General features: G+C 37.5%; 1 protein-coding gene across 13 annotated transcripts in view; it reads right to left on the bottom strand.

Annotated features, from left to right (window-relative positions):
- LOC111866799 (regulating synaptic membrane exocytosis protein 2) overlaps nt 1-27,177 on the bottom strand; it is a 204,580-nt gene that overhangs the window by 118,078 nt on the left and 59,325 nt on the right. For 5 of the 13 annotated variants that reach the window (XR_004513258.1, XR_004513257.1, XR_002843215.2 and 2 more), the window contains 2 exons: nt 20,784-20,819; nt 9,738-9,957 (listed from right to left, as the gene is read on the bottom strand). The exons of 1 other annotated variant lie outside the window; for it this stretch is intronic. Coding sequence is in view for 2 of the 12 variants with exons in the window: in XM_033752416.1 (XP_033608307.1) it covers nt 9,738-9,957; nt 20,784-20,819 (256 nt within the window). In the remaining 10 variants the exon portion in view is untranslated. Of the gene's footprint in view, nt 1-9,737; nt 9,958-20,783; nt 20,820-25,670; nt 26,515-27,177 lie in introns of those variants that run through there. 7 more of the 13 variants (XR_002843212.2, XR_002843211.2, XR_002843213.2 and 4 more) reach the window with 3 other exon arrangements.

Raw genomic sequence — 27,177 nt, 5'->3', positions numbered from 1 at the left:
TACATGCGGAGTTACAGTGGTGACAGAGGCGGGCTGCCTCCACGCCCCCCTGTACCACGGCATTACAGCGGCGGCAGCAGCGGGAGGGATACCTCCATGCCCCCCCTGCGCCGCTAGGGCATTACACTCCAAGTACTTCAGCTTCCCTTGCCAATCTTCATTCCACCAAATTCTCCATCATCATAATCACCAGGGGCAGGTACAATAGGCCAATCAGTGGCCGCCATGCCAAGTGGACCCAACTGGAATCCACCCCCCATTATGTGAATTAAAAAAAAATCACTGAAAAAAAAATGTGTAGGAGCACTTATCCCTCAGTGAGCTCTTGCTTCAAGCATTAGCATTTGTGCAAATAAGAGGAACTGGAATTAATTAATTTGACAGACAGTTTTGTGCAGCAACTGTCAACACTGGCAATACAGCACATACGAGGGTTGGAACTTTAATAGTGGCAACTATTTATTTACAACTGACACAAACTAGATGCATGTTTTGAAGTTTTACTGTCCTTCAATGTAGTCACAAGCATTGTGTACAACCCGGTGCCAGCGATGTGGAAGTCATAGGATACCTTTAGCAGCGCTTGTTGTGTTGATAGTTTGAATGGAGCCGTCCACTGCCTGAAGAATCTCTGGAACAGTTCTGAAGTGAATGCCACAAAGTGGTTCCTTCATCTTAGGAATCAAGTTGAAGTCACAAGGGCTTAAGTCCAGGGGGTATGGTGGATGGTACAGCACTTCCCAGCCCCATCGATCAAACAAATCAGCCACAGCTTGCTCTGCATGCGGCTGAGCATTGTCCTGCAAAATGATGGGTGGGTTCTGCAGAAAGTGTTGCCACTTCTTTATCAAAGATGGTCACATGTTGTGTTCCAAAAATGAACAGTAATACTGTGCACTGACGATCTGCTGTCGAGGAATAGTATGCGTTAGGATAACACCATCACAGTTGTACATGAGAATCACCATAACTTTCACATTGCTGGGGTTCTGATGAACTTTTGATTTTCGTGGTGAACCGTAACGATGCCATTCGTTCAATTGGTGATTCATTTGTGGCTCGTACGATTTGGCCCATGTCTAATCCAGCATAATGATACAGCGTAAGAAAGCCTCTCCTTCGCGCTCATAGAGCTCAAGTGGTTACGAGCAGTGTCATATCATAACCATTTCTGCATTTCCATCAAATCATGCAGAACCCATTGTGATACAATTTTTCTCATGCCCAGGCGTTCCTTCAGAATGTGAAGCACAGTCGTATGTGCTAATCCTGTCTCTCGGGCCAGCTCACAAATCGTATGGCGTCGATCACTCTCCAGTTATGCGAAAAGAGCACACACTTCTTGTTCACTGACAATAGGATGACCTGGCCGACACATGTCTGCCACATTTTGACATCCCTCATTGAAGGCTTTTACCCACTTTGCCACTGTTCTGTAAGGCAATGCAGATTCCCCGCAAGCCTCTTGAAGATCTTGACGACACTGTCGTGCTGTACAGCCTCTGGCACATTCAATCTTTATCCAACTCCGTTGTTCCTGTTTCGAAAACATCGTGATAACACTACATTAGACCGCCAGCTAACACAAGGCTATGTTCTTCTCGTCACTGCGCATGTGTGTGATGTGGGAAGCAAGAGTCCATTTGCTCTGAGGTAAGGTAGGTACGTAACTAATGAGTGGTATAAGCAACATTATTTGGTTCCATTGCATGGCGTTGCTACAGCAGTGTTGCCACTATTAACGTTCCAACCCTCATATTAAATCACATGACTACATGATTCAGCAGTTCCATTACAAACAGTTGTTGGATTCAATTTGTTTCATGGTTGCAATGAATGTTCTCATTGCCACAACGTTTTGTTAATTTGCAGAGGTGAAGAGAGACATTTTCAAAAGTATCTGCCAAATCCTAAAGTAGTGAGAGGTCATGAAAATTAATTATACATATCTTACACAAGACAACTACACAAATCTGAGCTAAAAATTAATGAAGTTATAGAATGAAACATGACTGAACTGTACCAAGAAATCTGTTGCAAGTAAAACATGGGGGGATAACAGAAATGCATTGACATTTCATAGAATGATTCTAGAAAAAACCAAATCATTTGGAGAAAATAATGACTGGTGAAGAGTCATGGATCTTCCAGGGTCACTCAGAAATGAAACACCACTGAAAATACCAGTGTCTCCAACACTTAAAAAAAATTATTTCAAATTAAAATGTATATGCTGGCCTGCAGTTTTTACTGTCAAAGGAATTATTCGTTAAAAGTCTGTTCCTTCAAAACAATCATCTAAGCACCTTTAATCTGCAAAATTTTGGAACATTCTGTGGCAATACATGTGTCCAAAATACCGTATCTTTGGTGGAACTGGATTGTGCATCTCCATTATGCATATTCAACAGTTTCAGTAGAGTCATTGCTGACCAAGAGACAAATATTATAGTTGGATAATCCACCATACTTGCCTGCTTTGTCTCCATATGATTTATTAATGTTATGAAACAAATAATCCTCCTCGAAATTATCTCATTTTGAAACATTTCAATATATTCAAGGAAATGTAACAAGAGTACTGAAAGGACCTTCAGAAAATAATTTTGAGCAATGCTTCCAGGCATGTCAAGATTCTGGAATGGGTGTATAAAGTCAGAAAATGACCACACTAACTGATGATTATTGAACAATATTTCTTTTCACAGAATCAGTTCACATATTTGTCAGAACCTGTAGTTTGCGCAGACTATAACAATTAGAGATATATCATAAATTGCTTCACTTAAAGGAAAGCTAGTATTAAAAACACACAGCAGGTTTGTAGAACATTCTAAATATGTGACAGATGAGTGTAAGGACAAGACATAAGGATGTAGGATTTGAGGTTTCAAACGGATGTTACGAGGAGTTCTGTGTTCTGGGATATGTCATGTAGTGCGCTAAAAGTCCTCTGAAATTCAGGTGGCGAATTACATCATGTTACGCATGTATGTTAAGTATGTATGTGTGTGGGTTATGTATGATTAAAAAAACTATAATTATTCCTGTGGTTCTGTATGGGTATGAAACTGGATCTCTGACATTAAGGGAGGAACACAGACTGAGGGCTTTTAAGAACTGGTTACTGAGGAGAACATCTGGCCCAAAGAGAGTTAAAGTGACTGGAGGTTGGATAAAACTGCACAATGAGGAGCTTCATAACTTATACTCTTCACCAAGTATAATTAAAATGATCAAATCAAGGAGGGTGGGATAGACAGGTCATGTAGCACAACTGGGTTAGAAAACAACTGCATATCGGATATGGGTGGGAAAGCCAGAAGGAAAGAGACCGCCAGGAAAACCAAGAGGTAGGTGGATGGATAATATTAAAATGGATCTCAGAGAGATAGGATGGGGCGATATGGACTGGATTGTTCTGGATCAGGATAGGGACCAGTGTGGAGGGCTGTTAGGAACACAGCCATGAACCTTTGGGTTCTACAAAATGTTGGGAAATTCATGAGAAAATGCATAACTAGCAGCTTCTTAAGAAGGGCTCAGCTCCATGGAGTTAGTTCATTATGTATATATAACTGCATATTCAAGTAATTGACATGTCTAGTACTTATGTTTGATGGGGTAACCAGACTCATAAATTAGGAACACTTCTCAAGTATAATAATACAGAGTGGGGTGCAGAAACTTCCTTTTTGTGAAGACGCATTGTGAAGGGAGGGGAGGTTGCAGAAAAGTGGGAATAGTCTCGGCGAACGCAGCAGTCGCAGAAGTTTCTGTCTAATACCCCTCAGTAGGAAACATGAGGTGGACGAGTGAGCAGCATGCGTTTGCTATCGAAGCCTATTTTTCGAACAACCATTCCTACATGGCAGTGCAGTGTGCGTTCCGTATTCACTTCAGAATTAAGCCCAGAGGTCTGGTTCCCGACCGGAAATCAATTGTTTTGTGGGCAGAGAACTTTAGGACAACCGGGAGTGTGGTGAAAAAATCATCAGGATGACAATGGACCATTACGACGCCAGAAAATGTGGAGGCAGTTCGAAAGTCGATTTTGAGATCTCCAAGACGTTCTGCTCACGAACATGCAGTCGCCCTAGACACATCCAATCATTCAATGCACCGAACTCTTCACGAACATCTTAATTTCCATCCCTATAAGAGGGTTGTTGTGCAAGAATTGTCACCACATGATTTACAGAAGGGCGAAACGTTATTGGAAACTTTACCCCCTGACGCGCTTGTTTTCTTTAGTGATGAGGCACATTTTCACATATCCGGATATGTCAACAAGCAGAATATGTGCTATTGGAGTGGTAACAATCCCAGAGAGCTCCATGAGAGGCCACTTCACAGTGATAAGGTGACAGTATGGTGTGCGGTGTCGAGAGTTGGAGTTATTGCCCCTTATTTTTTTGAAGAAGACAATCATGCAGTTACTGTCAATTCACAGCGGTATGTGGACATGATTAAAAACTTTTTCGAACCAGCTCTTGAAGAAATGCATGTAGGAAATGTCTGGTTCCAACAGAATAGTGCCACAGCCGACACAGCCCAAGCTTTGATGACAGTTTTGAGGGCAAAGTTCCCCAGACGGCTCATCTCGCTTCGAGGTGACATCCCGTGGGCAGTGCACTCACCTGATCTAATGCCCTGTGATTTTTTATGGGGATACCTCAATGCAGAGGTCTTTAAACATCACCCCACAAACCTGCTTCAGCTGAAGAATGTTATTTGGCAGTAAGTAGCCCAAATTCCGGTGCACATGTTGGAATGTGCAGAGGGGAAATTCAGAAAACGGTTGCATCAGTGCAGTGCCACTGCCTTCAGGATATTTTGTTTAAAACTACATGATTTAAAACTTTAAAGTCTGTTTTTTCATTAGCTAAACATAAATTTTGTCTATCTGCAATATTTTTTCTTTTATTCGCCTTCAAAAAAAGGAAGTTTCTGCGCCCCACCCTGTAGTTCAGCAGCTTTTATATAGTTTTCGTTATGATTCTTCCAGTGTTCTGTTTCATAGCCTGCAGGGGGGAGCGAAAGATGCGACAGTTCCTAATCCTGTACTAAGGCATAAGGTCAGGGCTAGAAACTACACATAGACTGAAAAGATACACCATCCTAACTCTACCAGCTAGACCACAGTAAAAACCCAATACAAGAATTAAAATGATATCTAAGCGAACAAAAAAAGTATAGGAGTTATGCTAGTGGACATAACTCATTCACAAGTCAGTATGTATTGCAGATCCTGCAGATTATGTATAATAAATGTGTGAGAAAGTCTATTAATCTACATGCATTAGAAATCTCAGTTTTAGGATGAGATGGGAATCAGCCATCAGGAATAGATGTGGTTAACCACAAAACTGGTATGAATGATGAAGAAATCCCTGCAAATATTGTGTTTAGTATCTTGTAAAACTAACCAAACAAATAACAGGCATAAGAAAGGTTTGGAAATTGAGAGAGGAAAAAGAAAGCTAGAAAGCTGTAACCTAAGGTATTTTAACAACAATAAGGGAATCAAACTGAAAGTCACTCAAAGAAAGCCATCTTCTGGGATGTGGCAACATGTAGATATTGTGGCTGCAGCCAACTCCTCACGCTGGCTCATTGCTCGCAGATTTCTTATGACCTGAAGACGGAGGTGATACGTTCCTCCAAAATGTCGGTTAACACAATATCTACATGGCACTACATCCCAGAAGAAGACTTTCTTCATAGTCACCATCATGGAAACCTCAAATCTTACATGAAAGTCACTCACTTGAATACTGTTACATAAAATTCAGTAGCTCTAACTTTTAATGTTATTGTTTATGATCATGTTATATGTTAAAATAACGTAGTATACTAAAAAGATTTTATTTTTGGAACTTATAAAAAGACCAACCACACCATGGAAAAATGATTTGGGAAGTAAGTTATAATCATATTGTAGTGTGCATAGCTGTTGCTATGCAATGTCTGTGACATGGGTGGTTAAACTGGACCCATTTCTGGTCATTGGCTCAGTAAACATGTTCCCACAGCAATGATTATGCATGAAACAGAGGAAATGGGATGCTGTCTATGCAGTCTGTGCCCAGGAGTTATAAAAAGAAGAGAACCAACCAGTCAGTTGAGCTTTGCGAGGGAGTCTGAGGAGAGATGGTGCTATAATTGTGTTGAAAGCTGACAGGATTTCTGCAAAGGCAACTGTGACAAGAAGACCAGAGCTGAAGAATCTCCACAGGTAGAAGCCGTTGCCAGGGAACGGCTGGTCAAGACACAGCAGGCTGGAGGCTCAGAAAGTGCTGTGGTAATTTGTGAAGTGTGAAAGTCAGCTATAGTGTTTAAGTGCTTGTAGTTCCGAGTCGTGTGTATAAGTGGACATCCATTCACCAACCCATACCCCATCTACAGTCACACCCCTAAATCATGACAATATCATGGATAATTAAAAAAACATACATTTACAAGAAGAATCACTAAAATAGTGTTATATTTCCCCAAATCTTTACCAGAACATATGAGATAAGCTCTCCCACAAATTTCCCTCCTAATGGAATATAACACAGCAAAATCTTTGTTAGGTCAAATGTAAGGGGAACAGTAGATTTTGGTTAGTCAAATTTTCCATTAAACTAACATTTACTTTCAAAATTATTTCATAGTGTGAAACCACAAATATTACTAATACAGCAGGAAATGAATCCTGATATGAATTAAAATAAAACTAGTCAGATTTAGATTATGTTCTTCAACCATTTTATAGAAGTCATAATATTCATTAGTACTTTAATCAGGTTTCTAAATTCCACGTCTGAGTCTAAAACACACAAGACAACCATGTGACAAAATAATGAATGGCTTAACCACAATGATGAATGTTTACAGACTCTCTGAACAAGAACTGCTGAAGGCAATCCAAATGGCAGTTTTTGGTTCTATCAAACACAACAAAAACAAGAGGTTCCTACTGTCAGAACAATGAGAATGAATTCCTGACTGACTTATTATTAACTGCAGTTAACTGGATGAAGAAATGTAGTGGGGGTATAAGGAAAGATCCTGTTAATAGAATGTTTTGGAGTTTAGAATGTGAGACATTTCAGCTTCTCTACTATATTAAGTGGTGACGTACATCTGATAGACAACAAAGTGAAGAAAAAAGGGAAAACAGTACCCTTGAGAAGATTTCCTACCATTATATATGGAATCACAGATGATATCTTGTTACAGACTGCTATTCATTAACAGGTCTTGTAAGTATAAACTCTTTGCATCATTTTATTTTGAGACTTCTATAATGCTACTTCTAAATTCAAACAATCAGCACAAAATCATCTCCATTTACACATTCTTTGAACAAATGCATAAAATGAAGGCCTATTTTTTGATATTGCTAGTGGGGTGGGACTAAGTCCCTTGTACTGTGGCCACTTCTGGCCTATTGTACCAGCCCAAGATGATAGGTGAGGGTGATTGTGGAACAATTGGTGGAATGAAGATTGGCAGGGGAAACCGAAGTACGCAGAGAAAACCTGCCCCAGCACCACTTTGTCCACCACAAATCCCACTTCACCAGACCCAGGATCGAACCCAGGCCGCCGCAGTGGGAAGCCAGCAAGTAACCGAAATGAAGGCCTAACTGGGAGGGCATTTCTATCTGTCTGCCTAGCCACCTGTATGGCTCATTTCACTGAAACTGATACTAGTGGTCTACACCAAACTTTATCAGGCAACTTTCATTTCTCTTCACATGGATCCAAAAAAACCCCTATATTAAACAGGGAACAAACTCAAATTCATCATCTCAAAAAGTATACTGTACAAAATTAAGCATTACATAATATAATAAATCTCAGGGAGACTTAGAACTTCAAAGAATTCTATCTTGTATTAAAACACTTTTTTTACTCTGTTGAGGAATTTATGTCATTTTAAATTTTTGATGTGTGTGAGTGTATCATTCTCTCTTGAAATGATAAACGATCTTGTTTTCATTTAATTTTTATAACTTTTGATACGGTGTTTATTCTGGTAATAGAAATTCTGTATGCAGGTTTGTCATATTGAATCTCATTTTTATAGTTGTGTATGGTATGTTGTGATGTGTACACAATTTGTGTATGTGGTTAAGTACTATGGTGCTGATGACTTATATNCACTCGACGGAGGTTATATTGATAAGTGGTGATTGATAGTGTAACGGACCAAAATGAAACAACTGATTTTTATATTTGTGTATGGTATGTTGTGATGTGTACACAATTTGTGTATGTGGTTAAGTACTATGGTGCTGATGACTTATATAAAATAAAACTTGACTTGTCCTATATGTGGAGGCCGTATGGGAAAATATTGATTTCTAGAATAACTAAAGATGTGAATATGAGTCTTCTGTGACATAACACCATGTAGTCTTCTGATTACATGGTATTATATCCCAGAAGATAGAATTCTTCATAACCCCCAGTGTAAGGACCTGAAATCCTACATCTACAACTTCAATTTGTAACAATGTCTACATATTTTTAAAAAAATTAATAGACGTATTATTTATGTCTTAATAATATGCATGTAGCTCTACAGTAATGATTTCTGGCACTTAATTTTTCCATGATAATGCAAGATGAAATGTATGAAGAAATTTTTGTATATCTGCAATAAAGGAATATCAAAACTATGAAGAAATATAAACAAAGAATATGTTTCAATAATATGTGCACTCTGCTGGAAACACTCTTACGCTCTTCTCATCAATGAATCTTTTTTCTTTGATGTACTGATCTGTTTGAGCATTCTGTTGCACTACAGTTACAAGACAAGTCATCCTAGTAGCTGCTTCATTTTATACATCAACATAATTTTATTTTCATATTCGTTATTGAATTCATCCCTGTTAATAATTGCAAAGCCAGTAGTTAATGTGACATGTATTTATGAATTATCTGCATATGATTCTCAGCTATAGGATGAGCTACACACATTGAGGTTTTGTTGTTTTACTCAGTCCTTCAACACAGATACTGGAATAGTATCTCAAATCAGGCTAAAACCACTTCCTTCTCCTTCTGTTCAGTATCAATATCTGTAATCATCCCCTCTTCTCAAGCAATGCTGTAAGACTTACACAACTGAAGTAACATTGTCAAACTATATAAGAACAATAAATAAATAAGCTTCAGCATGGAATATAGGATATATTTGAAGACACTAGTAAATGTACAGTGAGAAAATTAAAAGGGTGAAGTTAATCATGGTTGGGTGAAAAGTTCATAATGCAGATTATTCCTTGAATAGATAATGGTTACTTAACTGAGAAATTCCTTTCTTCCAAGAAACCCAAAAGTTTATTATACACTCATAAATACCTCCCACTGAATCCTAACCTGGGTCAGTATAATCAAAACCCCCTCCTTAAAACATAATACCTTAAGACATACATATTTTAATATTATCTTTCCATATATGCCTAGATACAACTGATATGACTGCAATCCACAAAGTACATTAACATGTCTATATCACTCAAATCTTACATGTTTTCCTGCTTCTAGTATTTAAAATGCTTGGTCCTCAGTAAAATGCTACAAATGTTTCACTGTTCATAATGCAGCAACAAGTCTGCTTGCTATTTACTCTGTAATGATTAAATCAATTTTGAATAATTTTCATGTCTTATTCAAGTTGTATTAATTCAATCTGATTCCATGCACTAGTTCCTCAACTAAGACAACAACAATCACCTGGCCTGAGCTGGCCTTCCACATCAGCTGTGCTGCCCTTCTTCACCTTTTCAATAAGAGCACCACGACCACCGTTCTCAAGAAGCTTGCCTCCAACAACCTTAAGTCCTAGTATAGCTGCTGATGATGTAGGTCCTACTCCTTCTCGTACTGTCTTCTTGAGGATCATGTGTCCAATCATACGTGTCCCATCTGCACTAATTTGCCATGACAATGGGTGCTGCAGGCCCAAAGACAATACAACCATTAAAACTGCCATAGGCATTTAAGCTTATTTAATATATTTTAATACAGAAAAATTTTAGATCCATACTAAAAAAGTATGTATTATAAACATGGATTACAAATTATTAGAACATATTGGAGGGAGCTTATAGAATTCTGTTGATCCACTTTTAATCCCAAACACAAGTAGAAACTTTCAAATAAAGAAGAACTAGCAAGATTATAAATATAAATCACGGATTTTACAATATAGAAAATTTTCCATAATCTGATTTTGTCATTACAGATATACTTTCGATATGTGCTGCGCCAATGATATTGGGAAAAAGGTGTCTGTTAGAATATCACTTTCCATTCCATGTTCATTACAAAAAAAGTTTATGTAATTTAAGATTTGAGGTTACATACTATTACATGTCAGACTGCACTGTGTCATACTCAAAAGACCACTAGGTGAAAAAAAATTATAATTTTCCTATTGATATAGTTTGAACAAAAATAATCATATTTATCCATAAGAATAATTATAACAAGAGTATTTTGAAAGTTGCTACACAGTGTCTATGTAATACTGAAAATGTCTGGAAGTAACACTACAAGTACTTCATCTATTAACAACAAATCTACATTTACGGAATATTTGGTACATCTATTTAATGGACCTAGATGACTGAAAATGTTCAGAACAAAGAAATTATATATAATATAATTTTCTCCATATATAAATCATTTGTATTTGCAGTAATAAGAAAATAAATGTTACATTACTATCTAAACATAATGAGATAATCATGAAAATTATATAAAAATATTTATAAATATGATACACTTTCACTGATATAAGAATTAGAACAAGTATACCATGTTGAAATTCATAAACAAAATATTTTTATACATTTAATACACCAAACCACCACTGCATGCATATGTAACACATGTACACACATATCCAACTGCATAGCTAATTACTTCAACACACACACTAAAAAGTACAAGAGTAAGCACTAAAAGCATAGCATGAAATGGCATATTTCAAAACCATATCTCTGGTTACTTGCTGAACATCATTACATTCAGCATGCCAGCCTACGTTGATCATGCATTAGACATACCGCAATTAATAACATCAAGACACATTAAATTCTAAAACAACAGTATGACATATCAAAAAGAGAAATAATGCTGCAGGATTGTTTTGCTTCTCTTAATTGAGGTAATAAATTACTGTTCAAAAATCTAATTTCAGTTAGCTTACAAGCTGAAGATAAGGATTTGAAGTGGCTGCATATAAGAGAGTGGTGAGTTTCTCAATATTTCAGATCAGATCATTGTATATTAATCTGAAAGAAATATCACCAGCATGATAGATAGAATTGGAATGCTTGCAAATCCAAAGAAAAGGAGGCATAATGACATTCTGCCAGGCTTGAAGCACTTTCAAAGGGCTGATTAGAATGCTTCTGGCCAACAATATTGAAAAGTTCCAAATAAAATGAAGAATATACAGATGTATACTGCTTTGCAATAACAGTACTCATTCACAGCAGGACCAGCAGTTTCACGTGACATTTCACTTAGTGGGGGGTGGAACCCAACTGGGTCCACTCAGCACAGCGGCCACTGATTGGCCTATTGTAGCCTGCCCTGGGTGATTAAATTTGGTGGAATGAAGATTGGCAGGGGAAACCAAAGTACTTGGAGAAAACCTGCCCCAGCGCCACTTTGTCCACCGCAAATCCCACTTGACCAGACCCGGTATCGAACCCAAGCTACTGCGGTGGGAAGCCAGCGACTAACCACTTGAGCTATGGCACGGCCTCACGTGACATTTGATGCATATTAATTTTAAAAAAGTGGTATATATATATAAAACATTTGGTGTACATTAACTTTAAGAAAGTGGTATATATACCATTAAATAACAAGTATCTGAGTTCACACTCCTGTAGAGCTCAATTATGATTTGTGTTTAAGGAGCAGTGTCACTCATTTGGGGCTTTGATATTCATGGCCCCTTTAATAGCAACACATAACAATTACTAAGAAAACCAAATAGTGACAGTGAGAGAGGATAAGACAGAAATGATTACTATTAACCAAGGGGTATAACAAGGGTGTACTCCCCCTTTCCCTACCAGCTCTCTTTAAGATGTACACACTTACAATGTCATAAGAAAATGGCAAATTGAATTTTATATAAATGATAATGAATTAAACATCTTCTTTTCTGTCGATAGTAACCACAAAATAAATAATGGAAGAGATAATAAGTTTGAATTGCCTAAGTTACACCGTAGGCTGCATAAATTTGATAATGTTAACAAAGCTACATAGTTTCCAAAAGCATAAATGTGGAACAACACAGAAACAATCTGTTGGGAAAATACAAAAGAAGCTGTACATAGACTGAATACACAGTCTTCTGAGGGTAGTTTGGGAATAGACCAACAATTTGAAGGAATGCATTAGCTTCATCCACAGGGTCAGAGCAGCTTAGCAGCTCAGTTTGCTGCCTTCTCCTGGTTTCTTGCTTGGTTTGGTCTTCATCCATAAGGATGAAGGTAATACACTTCTCTGAAAGATAGGGCTGTCTCTGAATTACATGGCATTGCAAGCCAGAAGACTGTACTCTTCAGAGTCACCAATTCGAGAACCTCAAATTCAATACACTCAAATTTTGCAAAGGTCTGGCCAATTCCAGTACATGATTCAGAATGCTGAACTTCAACAGAAAGACAAAAAAGCACAACAGAAGTAACACATATATTTACTAACAGCAGTGGCTAGGTATGAACTGCTTAGCCATAAATCAGTGAAGATATAAGAAAGAAAGTGAAAATAGTTTGTATTGATATAAAATCCAATATCAAATGAGATGACTGAAATAATGTTGGCAGGTAAAAAGTTCCTGTATCTGAAGAATGTTTTATGCATTCTGTGTTTGTGTTTTCCTGTGTTTAGGTAGAGGCCTTGTGACAAGTTGATCACTTGTCCAAGGGTCCTACCATCTGTAAAAATGATCAATGAAACTGAGAAATCAGCCCTAATAGAACATGTAAATATTAGGTATGAAGAAGGATAGGAAAGGAAAAGTTACATGAGGTACTTCCTTATACACATACATACACGTGGTACAGTCATTAAGTTCGTGGACTGTGGTTTTATTCGATCATATTACAAGGTATTCACATACACTTACACATCGGCCCTCAGAATAGTCGCTGTTGGCTGCTATGTAAGTCTGCCAACGTTGATATTGCTGCCAAAAACATTGTTGAAACATAGTGGCAGGAAATTCCCATAAGGCACCTCTTGTGGCATCGACGACCTCCTCGGATGACTAAAATCTACCTCCATGTAGCTTTGCTTTCAAGCAGTGAAAGACAAAGAAATTGCATTTTGCGAGATCAGGTGAGTATGGAGGTTGTGGAAAAACGGTGACCTGTTGCCTTGCCAGTTCCTCTTGCCACACTGCGGCCCAAAGCTTCTTTGCCATACAGTTGCTTCAACATGTTAAACGTTTTGCTATGGAATATGCCTAGTTTTTGGCAGCACTTCATGTCTGCCCATTGTTCAAACTGCCACATTTTCGATTTTTCCCCTTCTGTAAAATTCCATTCCAGCCATCCGAAGACACTGATGCACTGCTTTCTGAATTGCCTCTCTTGTCTCAAAACGTTGTCCACACAGCTGATCCTTCACAAATCCGAAAAGATGGTAGTCGGAGGGTGCCAGATCAGGGCTACAGGAGGGGTGTGGAATAACTTCCCACCCCATCTTTGCAATTGCTTCCAATGTGAGGTGAGCAGCGTGGGGGCGAGCACTGTCATGCAGGATGATGATGTTTCGTCCCAGACATTTATTGCACAATGCACAACGGAACTTGTGCAGTGTCTGGACATAACGAGCAGCATTGATAACTTGCCCAGGTTCCAGGAATTTGGCCAGATTAAACTCCTCTGCATCCCAGAAGACTGTGCCCATCACCTTTGCAGCTGATGGCACTGTCTTTGCCATCCTTTTTGATGGAGAATGCAAATGGTGCCATTCCATACTCTGCCATTTCGTTTCAGGCTCGAAATGGTGAAACCAGCTTTCGTCGCCTGTCACAATACAGAGCAAAAAATCATCACCTTCATGTTGATATCTCTGCAGCAGTTCTGAGGTGATGGCTTTTCGCTGACCTTTGTGGTCTTCGGTCAATAACTGCAGGACCCAACGAGCACAAACTTTCCTATAGCCCAAGTTTTCAATCATCTCCTGTACTGCACTGGGCCCTATTCCAAGTTCTTGGGCTATTGTGTCCACAGTCACACGCCTGTCATCTTGAATGATCTCATCCACTCTATCCTTGTTGCGTTCAGTTGAGGCTTTTCGAGGACAACCGCTCCGAGGCTCATCTTTGATGCTGGTGTTCCCATCTTTAAAATGTTTCACCCATCTTCGAACACTGCTTGCACCCATGCACACACTTCCATAAGCACGGTGAAGTCTCTGGGGAATTTCTGCAGCAGGGATTTCCTCTTTCACAAGAAATTCAATGACAGCATGCTGGCGAAACAACATATCGTTGTCAGCCATTTTGTTAGGAGTGATACTGGTCACGTGATGCAAGCTATTGACATCACAAGACACTCAAGGTTAACACAACAGCTGGTTCCACCTATCACCGTACTCTCTTTCGTCTGGTGTTCCAGGTTGAATGCAAAAAAAAGTTGCTCATGACTTTCGGAATGATCTACATATAAAAAAGGTAAAGCTATCCCTATAAAAGGCCATGGAGGTCCATATGGTTGTGAGACATCAAGATATATCGTAACTATTGCTTAATATTTCTTGGGGTCACAATATACTGTACAAATGTATATGATGGGAAAAATAAGAACTGCACACAGAATTGTTGGTGTAAAACAACATGGAAAGATATCACATTAAAGGATAATATAAAATTCGACTTCTTAAAAGTAAAGTTTGAAAATGAAGTCTGCAGGAAAATGTCTGGAGCCAAGAGTTATGAATTACAAAATTTTCAGTAGAACAGAACCCGTGTAAATCTTCCTCTAGTAGAAAATTTCACCAGCATTTAGAATATGAAGTGAACACCAATCTAAACTACGTGTAATAAATGGACACATGTTTAGCACACCACCAGCCTGTTGTTTTCTGTTCCTGATTATCAATACTAACATATGGAAAAAGATGCATGAATAATTGAAAAACACAGGTAATCCAGGTTTTGGGTGTGAACGGGAGACCAAGGTGATTGTTGAACATACAAATTCAGAAATGTGTGTACAGAATACTTGTATTCTTGGTTCACTTATTCAAAAAACTATACGACTTAAGGAAAAAGGGCGCGCAACATAACGTACATGTTTCACTTTTGTCTATAACTTCAGTTTCAAACATTTGTTGCTCCAGCAAACATTTAGCAAATTACACTTGATATGACACAGAAACACAGGGCAGGTCTTGATATAAAGTGATCGATTAATTATTCAGTCTAAATGAAAACTGAAGTGGATGGGAAAGTCTTCATTGAATTCATCATTATCAAATTCATTCAAAATCTGACCAGCAATTCTTGGGGTAATTAATGTATATAGATAGACACACAGACTCAACAAATTTATAGCCACTCTGCAAGACTGCAAATGCTCCTAAATGATGCATGGATAAGCTACAAACTGGATAATCCTTGCATACATAATCAGGAGTATAATGTACAAGTATATAATTCTGTTCTGAATTGTGCTTTCTTGAGTTTAAGTTTATCTGAAACAGAACAGCAATTGGAAAGCATAAAACCCAAATGTTAACAAAGTATGTGTGGAATGCTTCAATGAAGTACTGGCAAATAGAAGAATGGAAACTGTAAATGTTTGGTACTTAGCAACAGTAGTGTACATATGTAATGACAATTTCTGGTTGTGATTTTGGTCGTTAATTAATACATGGTGTATGTTCTAAGCCATATTTCTATATAAACATACCTGTGTTAAACACAAACTTGTTGAAATAGAAAAATTTCACATCCCTTGAGAAAGTCATCAGCAGGTCTTACTGTGTGATATAACACAGATTTTTATGATTTATACAGGTCACTAGAACTGTTGAACTGGTGAAATATAGAAGTTACAAATGGCTGGATATGTAGCTCAGATGAGGTAGACTACAAAGGCATACAGAATTTTGTTGTGGATATCTCATGGAGAGCTACCAGTCTGCAGACTGAGAAAGATACTGGAATAAGACATTACAATGGATCAAAAAGAAATAGTGTGTGAAGATTGCAGATGACTGGAACTGGCTCAGAATCCTGTAAGATGGTTAGCTTTTATGATATTAGTAGTGGCAAATCTAGCTTCTAATATCACAGAGTTAGTTCATCAGTCAGATAAGCAATGAGTCTATCAGTCAGCCAACTAGTCAGTCAGTAGTTTGCCAGTCAGATGAAAATTGAAAGTAGGTGTACAGAAATGACAAAAATTTGATGGCTGTAGAATTTTTTATTATATGATATGGTACATCGGACTTGGGCCCCATATATGCTTTGTGGCCATTTTGCAGCAATTACCAGCCTGTCAGGGGAAGAGCGTAGGCATATCCAAGTACTCTTTTGTGTTAGATCACAATTTGTTTGTTGCTGGGAAACCATGATTATATGTAATTATGTATATGAATGTGTATTCTGTACATATTTATACAGCATTCTTTCTTCTAAACGAATGTCTTTCAGTAATCTAAAGTTTGGTTTTAGCTTCAAGGTCAACACATATAATTCAGATTTAATTTCAAATAACTTTTGTCAGTATACAACAACTTTTTACTGGTAAGCACATTAACACGCATCTATGATGTTGTATAACACGCAAATTGTAATGATACTGTGGGTTCTTCCTAACGCTATGCAATAGTATGTTTTTTTTTTGCTAGTGGGGTGGGACTAAGTCCCTTGTACTGCGGCCACTTCTGGCCTACTGTACCAGCCCCAGATGATAAGTGAAGGTGAGTGTGGAATGAAGATTGGCAGAGGAAACCGAAGTACTCGGAGAAAACCTGCACCAGCACCACTTTGTCCACCACAAATCCCACTTCACCAGACCCGGGATCGAACCTGGGCAGCCGCAGTGCTGCTTGAGCTATGGCGTGGCCAATAGTATGGCTTACTAGCACATTTTCTGTAAACACTTCAAAGAACAATACAAATCTGCTAGTAAGATGAGTAAATAGAAACTGGGATAAGGATTAAGTTTATGCCTGCCTTTTCTCATATTTTTTATTACCTTTGTTGAAAACTTAAAAGGTAAATTCCATCCTTTTATCTTTCTTCCCAGAGAATGACACTAATAAGACAGATTAAAACAAAAGCACAAGTTCTGAATGATTAAAATGTACAAATAATACAACAGTCTTTGGCAGTTACTTCAGGAAGCTGAAAAGACGTGGAAGAGGTTTGGGCTCCCAGAAAAAAAACTGTATGAATCCGATCTATCAGATTCAACAGCTGTCACAGTCCAAATATTCCGATAAAATTGAATGCATATTTCCAGTCATTTCTTGGAATATAATTACCTAACAGACTAAGTGAATGCAACTTTTCAGGCAGCAGATGGAGGAAAGAAATGTGCATTAAATTCAGGCATGTTGAATAAAGTGCTGTCACCACAAATAACAACCATACTTACTTACTCATGGAGCTAAGCGCTTCTGGAGGAGCCGCCAATTCTGCAGCTACTCAAGAATTTCTCAGCATTTTATGGAACCCGAAGGTTCATTACCGTGTTCACAAGAGCTCTCCACTGGTCCCTATCCCAAGCCAGATCAATCCAATCCATACCATGCCATCCTCTCTCTCTAAGATCCAGTTTAATATTGTCCACCCACATATGCGTTGGTCTTCCCAGTGGTCTCTTTCCTTCTGGCTTTCCCACCAATATCCTATATGCATTCCTTGTCTCCCCCATTCATGCTACATGCCCCGCCCACCTCATCCTCCTTGACTTGATCATTCTAATTATACTTGGAGAAGAGTACAAGTTATGAAGCTCCTCACTGTGCAGTTTTCTCCAACCTCCTGTCACTTCATCTCTCTATGGTCCAAACATTCTCCTCAACACCCTCTTCTCGAACACCCTCAGTCTATCTTCCTCCCTTAATATCACAGACCAAGTTTCACACCCATACAGAACCACAGGCAAAATTATAGTTTTGTATATTCTAATTTTTATGTTTTTGGACAGCAGACGAGAAGACAAAAGGTTCAGGGCTGAATGGTAGCAAGCATTACCCAAGTTCAGTCTCCTCTTAATTTCCTCCGGAATCAAGTTTTGATTTGTTATCGTTGTTCCCAAATATCTGAACTGTGCCACATTTTCAAAACATCTGTTTCCTATCTTTATGGCATGATTTTGCCCTGCATTTTGGTGACAAGAGAGCAACGTATACATAGTTTTCTTTGTATTTACTTCTAGACTAACCTCTTTACTTGCGTCAATTAAAATTTGTGTTTCTCTTTATGGTATCTACATTATCACCAAGTAGATTCACATCATCAGCATTGGCCAACAGCCAATTTCAGTCCCACCTACTTTCCCTGGACCTTCCTAATTAAATATACTAAAGCAAAGTTGAAAACCAGTGGCGATAAAGCATCTGCTTTTCTTAGACCATTCTGGATAGGGAAATTATCAGACAAATGTTTACCTATATGGACTTTACTATACATTTCGATCAGGCTAACTAGTTTCATGAGTACCCAAAACCCCATCAGAATATTGTTGTACAATACTTCCCTCCTAACTGAATCACTGGCTTTCTTCAAGTCTACAAATAGCTGATGTACTGTCTCATTGTACTTCCATTTTCTTTTTTCAAGTATTTGACAAATGCAAAAGATCTGATCTGTAGTTGATCTGGTACACTGAAAGCCACACTGATGATCCCCAATAATTTTTTCTATATATGGACTTAACCTTGAGAGAAGAATACTGGATAAAATTTTGTATGAAGTATAGCAGTGATATCCCCAGATAATTACTACAGTCAGTTTTATCACCCTTCTTGTGAATTGGTACAATAATAGACTCCTTCCACTGATCAGGAAATTTTTCCTTATGCCAAATAGAAGTAATTATATTGTGAATCTTAGAACGTAATATTTCGCCTCCTGCTTGAATAAGTTCTGCTGGAATTTGATCACTGCCTGGCCATTTATACCGTTTCAATTTTGCAATAGCACTTTCAACCTCAAAAGGCCTAGGATCAGGTACTACTGGCTCAGCTGTATGGATTTCTGTCTTCCTAACAACACTGACCTTATGTACATTCAATAACTGAGAGAAGTAGTTCCTCCACCTATTCAAAATGTTGTGGGAATCTGCAAGCAGATCACCATTCTCAGCCTTCAATAAGTTACTGCTAGGCTGGTAACCCTGTTAAAGTCGTTCATTCCTCTATACAGGTCTCTAATGTTCTTGTTCTTACTGTTCATTGCAAGCTCATCAATTTTGTCTTTCAGATATTCCCCCTTTTTGTTCCTGAAATGCCTTCTGGTTTCACATTTTATATTGTTCAGATTATCCCCATTTAACTCGCCTGGATCCTGTAACCATTGCAACTTGGCCCGCTGTCTTTGATCTAATAGTTTTGAGCATCCTTCATTGAACCATGGCTTATGCTTCTTCGGTTCATAATAATCTACTCTCTCTTTGGCACACATTTTTATATTCTCTCCAATAGTTTCCCAAGTTTTATTAACATCCACCTCAGTGTCCAAGTTTTCCAAAGCCGCAAACCTATTTGAGATTTCAACACAATACTGCTCTTTACCCTCTACCTCATTTAATTTCTTGAGATTGAACCTCTCCATATGAACTATGTGTGTTGTTTGTTTGCTCACTGCCAGTCTTTCACTAACCTTTGCCACCACCAGGTAGTGGTCAGTATTACACTCTGCTGCCCTGAATGATCGGACATCAAGTATACTTGAGTGCCGTCTCCTATCTATCAAAATATGGTCTATTTGATTGTGTATCTTCCCATCAGGAGATGTCCAAGTAAATTTATGGATGTTACGATGTGGGAACATTGTACTTTTGACAGTAAGGTTTTTTGATGTGGCAAAGTTTACTACTCTAACTCCATTATCATTACTAATTTCATGCAAACTCTCATTCCCAATCGTTGGTTTGAAAATGTCTTCCTTCCCTACTTTAGCATTAAAATCTCCTAACAACATTTTCATGGGGTACTTCAGGAATTTATCAAATACATATTCTAGTTCTTCATAGAACCCGTCCTTTATGTCATCAATTTTATCTTCTGTTGGGGCATGAACATTCATAACAATGATATCACACCAGCGACCTTTTAGTATTATATATGATATCCTATCACTAACGAACTCTACCCAATTAACTGCTGATACAATTCTCTTATGTACAAAAAACAGTACCTAATTCAACATATAGAGTTAAAATAATGCATGGCAAAATTTAAATTGTTTGAAGATCCTAATATAATCCATATTATAGAAAAACAATTGGTATTTTTTTCATCTAATGTTTCTGTACACAGGAAGTACCATCTCACTGGTAACATAACTGGACATTACACATTATCTGTCAATGTGCTATAATGTAAGTGAGCATACATGCACAAATACAGCAGCTTATTTCTTTTTCTATGGGCATACTGATTGGCTTGCTACGAGACTGAGTACTTAAATAAGAAACACAAAGTTTATAAGGCAAGCAAGGCATTCAAGTTCACACATGGTTGCTAACAAACATGGGCAGCAGAAAGCCAGTCATCCATTACCTTGCAGAACAGAGGACGGCCCAGTTCATGCAAGTCCTAGAGGTAAAAAGAAAAGGAAGACAGAAATTGTGAACATAAGCAAACAGACTTAGGTCACAGGTGGTAACACACTAATAATCCTCTCCAATAACTTCCTATAAAATTGTCACCATCTGATGATATGAATGCGTATTTCATTATCACATAAACAGGTAAACCTACAAAGAGGCAGTCAATAATGGCAAAACACCTATTTGTGAAGCACTGGTATAATGCAGCATTCTACTTCTAACATAATCAGGCAACAAGATGTCAAATCATGGGATCTGTCTATCAAACTTCAACGCTACAAATTAATGAACGTTGCTATAAATCTTCTTCAGGATTTATCTCATATCAATTTAATTGGTTCAAACCAGCATCTTGGGAATTCTAACTGAAGAATTGACATGCATGGCTACATACAGAATGTCATAGGTGTATATTTTCCTCACTTGATTCAGTTTCATGTTTAAATATGAAGAGTTAAATTTAGTGTATTCATTACATTTGATAATACAAATTGTCCATTGTTAGAGCTGGGTCACTGTACATATAATGTAATTACTTTGACATGTGAGTTGTACTTTAGATTTGGGTTTCTTATTGGTGATTTTAATGCACTTCCTTCAGCTATACAACAATAAAGTTTGAACTGGGAACATCAATTTTTGTTCAGATTATTTTATCATGTTACATTATAAATTAAATGACTCATTCTTTGCTAATAATGCCTTAAAAATGTGCAAATGTTAAAATATTTGAGAATGGACAGCAACAAGTCAAAATTACATTTTCAAAAAATTAAGACCCAATGAAATTTAGTAAATGCATGCTACATTTCAGTTCACAATTTTGTATCTTCCTGCTTCCTATGTTAAACATAAAGATTAAATTATGCAACTTAAGGGCATCTGAGAACAGGGTGCAGAAGAGAGAATTTAGACCCATGGAAGCAGTAACAGAAACATGGAGAAAATGCATAATGAGGGAATTCATAAGCTTTTCTCCAAATAGTACAGCACGATCAGCCGGGAAAGTGAGATGCATGGGGCATGTAGCATGCATGGTGTAGTTAAGAAATGTATACAATAATTTAATCAGGAAACCTGAAAGGAACTATCCAATTTAGGAAGTCACTATAGTAGCGCAGGCCTATTCTGAATTTGATTAGTTTTCACCCACATCTCAAGGTCAAAGTGAAATCAGCAGTAAATCATAGGGACAGGGAAGGGGCAAACTCATCAAAACTTGCAAATGAAAGTAAACTAAAGCTGTTTATATGTAGTTTCAACTTGGGTTAATACAAGTCAGCCTAGAGAAGAAATTCTGAATGTTTATTATCATCATCCCACTGCTGAAAAGCATTATACCTTAATTCTGAGGCAAATGAGGTAGTAAATTAGATATCAAATGGTGTTGTGTAACTTTGAGCTAATGATCTGCTGGATCTGCAAACTCCTTACACACAACTTGGGCCTTCTTGAATACAAAGTAATTTATGACTTTAGTTGAACTGTTTATGTGCAAAATATTAGGCTCCCCCTAACTTACATTATTTGAACAAGTTAATTTTTAGCATGGTTCGTTTAATCACATTCATGTTTGGTGGGACAATCAGTGTTGTTAAATGTTAGTGTCATCATGTGCATTCAAATGTAAGTTGTACAATAAATTACCAGCCATTTGTGTACTGCATGCTGATCCTGGACTATCAGATTTGGACCAACAAAAAGTTGATTAAACGATCTTACAATTTTTCTCTAAAATATATAGAGTATTGAATGATTACGTGAAAGTGTACATGTGGGAGGGGGACATTTTTGAGTATCTATCATTCTGTGTCACAGTATGCCGAAAAAGGTGAAAAGGAAGGGTATGTTTGTTTGGTACAGTACTAAATAAATACTGAAGTACTGAGATGGTAACAAATGTGACAAAAAAAATGGAATGGTCTTGGGTGCTCCTGAAAAGAAGTGGGATAGCATTAGGTAGCATCATATAATATATGGTATAAACAGTTATGAAATGATTAATCAGAAAAAATGTGTAAAGATGAGGTGATTAATAATTTGAAGGTACTATCTAAGCATTTCTTCGGAGAGACTGAGAAAACAATTTACAGTATTCAATTTATCCATCATTAACATTTTATGAACTTACAAGCACAACTCCAATAATTTCCTTTCTTCAGGAATGCCACATGTTTCTGCAGCATTGAAATTATTTATTGTTTTACATGCAGTAGTAATTTGTTAATTTTATGAACCTATGCAACTACTATAGAGTAATCTGCTGTGCTCCAAGGATGCTGATATTCAGTATATTGTGGCCCCTGGACATTCCTAAAATGAATAAACCTGCAGAAAGCTGTACTTAAATTAAGCACATATATTTTCAAAATTCAATCTTTGTAAATTTATGTACCTCAGCTGTTTCAACATTCACTTTTAACGTATGTTAATTTCTCACAAGAGCACATAACAAACTTGATAATACGATGAACCGAACTTCTATCTCTGATGCTGTTTTTCAAATGATTTTTTTTATATGGTCACATACTCTCAATATTCATTTACTGCCGACATGAACTGTTGGTGGTAAGCTAATCGACAGTAGACTTACATGGTTTAAATGCCTACTTATCTAACTACATGGGGCACATTCATGCTTGACAATGTTGATTTTCTTTGTCTTGCTTACATATCACTTAACAGTCATATTGGTTGAGCAGAAACTTTTTTATTATAATACAAAACAAAAACAAAATCAAATGAATACAGATCACTGTTACCAACTTCAACATTTTTACATTACTAGATTCTCAACATTCCTCCTTAATTTCAAAATGTTACAAACACGTTTCTCATTTTCATCCTTAATTTCAAAATGCTGTCAACATTATGAGCTGTTTTACAAATTTAAATTGAATAACACTTGGTAATTTTGGTCTTCAGATTACAAAATTAGTACATGTAATTAAAAATTTCTCAGTCTTCTCAAAATCAGACTTATTTCTTCTTAAGTATAATGTCTCTAAACTTGGTAAATTTCTCTGGTGATAGCGGTTTTGTTAAAATGTCTGCCACCTGAGTTTCAGTGTTACAATATTTGATTGTGAACAGTTTCTCTTTCAGTTGTTCACTTATGTAGTGATATGTAACGTCTATGTGTTTACTCCTACACGTTACTTGTCCAGATTCTGTTAGCTTGACTGCACTCTGATTGTCGGCACACAGTTCAGCTTCCACCCTCTTTCCTGTCAATTCCTCTATCAATGTCTTTAGATATTTCAATTCTTTACAGCCCTCAGCTGCTGCAATATATTCGGCCTCAGTGGTTGATAATGCAACAATACTCTGTTTCCTAGATCACCATGATATTGGGGCCCCTGACATCATAATTACATATCCCATTACACTCTTCCTATCCTTTAAATCCCCTGCATAATCAGCATCACTAAATGCTTCCAGTTTCACAGTTTCGGAGTCAGATGAGGTATATTTTATTCCTGAATCTCGTGTACCTTTCACATACCTAAGGGTCCTTTTCACATTCTGAACAGCTATTTTGTCAGGATTTTCCAAGGTTCGACTTTCCACATTTACAGCAAATGCCATATCGGTTCTGGTTTTAGAAGTCATATATAGCAGGCTTCCTACAGCTTCTCTGTAAGGAAATCTTATGTCATTTTCTCCTTTGTCATTTGTTGGTGGGGTCTTGGCCATGCGTGTTTTCATTTCTTGACTTTCTTGCATGTTGTATTTTTCCAACATTTGGCTTGCATAGTTGGTTTGAGAGATATGTATCCCATCTGGTTGCCTCTCAATTTGTATTCCTAAATAAACTTTTGGATTTGTGGTTTTTATTATCTGGAATTGATTTTCCAGTTTCAGCAAAATTTCCTCTATTTGCCTTTCATCCTCTCCCATGATTATCCCGTCATCCACATGAATGCCCATGAACAAACTACTGGCATCATTCTTAAAAATGCATTGGTCAGATTTTAGTTGGTTTAGACCTTCTTCTTTTAGAAAGGTTGTCAACTTCTTATTCCATTGTGATGGTGCTTGTCTTAGGCCACATAATGCCTTTTTCAGGAGACATATCTTGCCAGCGTTCTTGTATCCTTCTGGTATCTCCATGTAGTTTTCCTCCTCAATGTCCATACAGGAAGGCAGTCTTCACATCAAAGGTTTGCATGTTCATATTCTTATGTGCTGCTATGGCAAACAGTACTCTAAGAGAATTCATGTCAACAACTGGGCTAATGGTATCCTTGAAATCTATTTCCCCCTCCTTTTGTTGACATCCTCTCACAACCAGTCTGGCTTTGTGTCTTCCACCATCCTTTATTTTGAAAACCCATTTACTGGTCAGAATTTTCTTGTCCATTGCTTTCTCTCTGTTTACATATACCCATCAGTTTCTGTAATACAGTGCACTGACAGCAGGTTCTTGCTGAGTTCTGGACCATATGAAACGTTTTTCAAACTACACTCTTTAAATTCTTAATTGCCTATTTTTTTGCAGTCATACTTTGATTTTTCTTTGCTACCTTTATACACAGAGTATACTGCTTAGTATGTATCAAATCAGTCTTCAAATTTGTCATATGACATGTGCTACCACTATCCACTACATACATTTTGTCTTTTTTTACTTGCATTGCTCACATGGGTTTCTGCTGCTTCAGCTAGAAAATTGACCTTGCTTCTTTTATTCTTATCTTTAAAATAACAGTCCTTTTCAGCATGGTTCGTTTTATTACATACTGTACATTGTTTTCTCGTATCACTGTCCTTATTTCTAAAGTAACAGTCCTTTTCGAGTGATTATTCCTTTTACAGACAGAGCAATTTCTCTTACCTTTGTTGGGGCAGTTGATCTTGGCATGACCTATCTGATTACAATTGAAACACTTGAAAGGTGTTTTACTTTTGGTTTTGGTTACTGTCTTAAAAGCTTTGTTTCTTTCTTCTTTAGTCATCTTGCACTTCACTTCTTCAAATATCAATCCGGCCACCAGGTTGTCAAGGGTTCTGTCCACAGTCGCCATTGAGTCCTAGGCGGTGCTGAAGTGTTTGTAGTCTTCTGGTAGAATCGTTGTTATTTCTGTCATGATCATGTTTTCATCAACGTTTTGGTTCAGTTGACGAAGCTTGAAGGCAATGTTCTGCACATAACTTATATTTCTTATAATATCCTTAGTTTTGTCATACTTGAAGTTGTAGAAGTCTTGTAGCAGAAGGCACTTCTGTTGAGGGGTGTCTTGCTGCTAAATTTGCGTCGAGGTGTCGTACATTTCTTTCGCGGGTGTGCATGTCACAGTGTGGGTCTTCACGTGTTTCTCTATCGTTCTATGTAGTACTGGCACTTTGAATCTCGCATCTTCCATTTCCTTATATTTTCTTCGTCTCTTCCTTGGTCATTTACCAGGTCGCTGCCATCAACGATGTTTATCAGTTCTTTTCCACGCATGAGAATCTTGATTTCAAAATCCCAAAGTGGAAATGAGTCGCCACCCTTCAGTTTTGGCAGATGAGTTACCCCTTCTGCCTTTGTGGTTGCCATTTTTCGCTATTCTTCTTCTGTCTTCTCCCCCCCCCTTTCTTTTTGAGCAAATCTGGGCCCATAACATGTTGATTTACTTTGTATCATGTAAGATATCATGCTTCCATATCACTTAACAGCCATACTAACTGAGAATAAACCTTTTTATTATTATAATACAAAACAAAAACAAATGAATATAGATCACTATTACCAACTTGAACATTTTTAAATTACTAGATTCTTAACAGACAACAGTCGCGCAACTAATCATGAAATTCTACTCTTGTAACGACTCCACATGCGCCTTTTATTATGGCTTTATACCATGTTCGCATGAAAACCGCACTAATGTCCATCCTAAGCCAGATTAATCTGATCCATTGTGGCACAGAAAGCATATTGCACACCATTAAAATGTTTGGAATTTTATTTATTTCTGACGAAACTAATCAATATTCTGTGAATACGTTTTTTCTCATACTTTGTTAACCCATACAATCTACCAATCTAAATTCTGAGAGCAATATTTTCCTACTCAGATGGCCGTAAAATTATATTCTTAAATTTCACAGTACCCGCAATGTGCTGCACTCTTATGGCAGAAATGACCATTAAAACACACTTCTGTTGTTAAGGGAAGACAGAAATTTTTCACTAGCTAATTACATTTTCGGACAGTGGCCCGAAGACTTAGCTAAGTAACATAAGGTGAACCGGCACTGGCCGGCAACACCTACAGTGTCAAGTGATTTACCACATTTACTAAATACTCGTAATATGTTGAGTAGATTGTAAATATACAGGAAATTAAAAAAAAAAA

This window comes from Cryptotermes secundus, unplaced genomic scaffold (assembly GCF_002891405.2).
Source record: "Cryptotermes secundus unplaced genomic scaffold, Csec_1.0 scaffold446, whole genome shotgun sequence".
NCBI lineage: Eukaryota > Metazoa > Arthropoda > Insecta > Blattodea > Kalotermitidae > Cryptotermes > Cryptotermes secundus.
The sequence above is the reverse complement of the archived record's forward strand: the minus strand, read 5'-3'. Positions and strand labels throughout refer to the sequence as shown.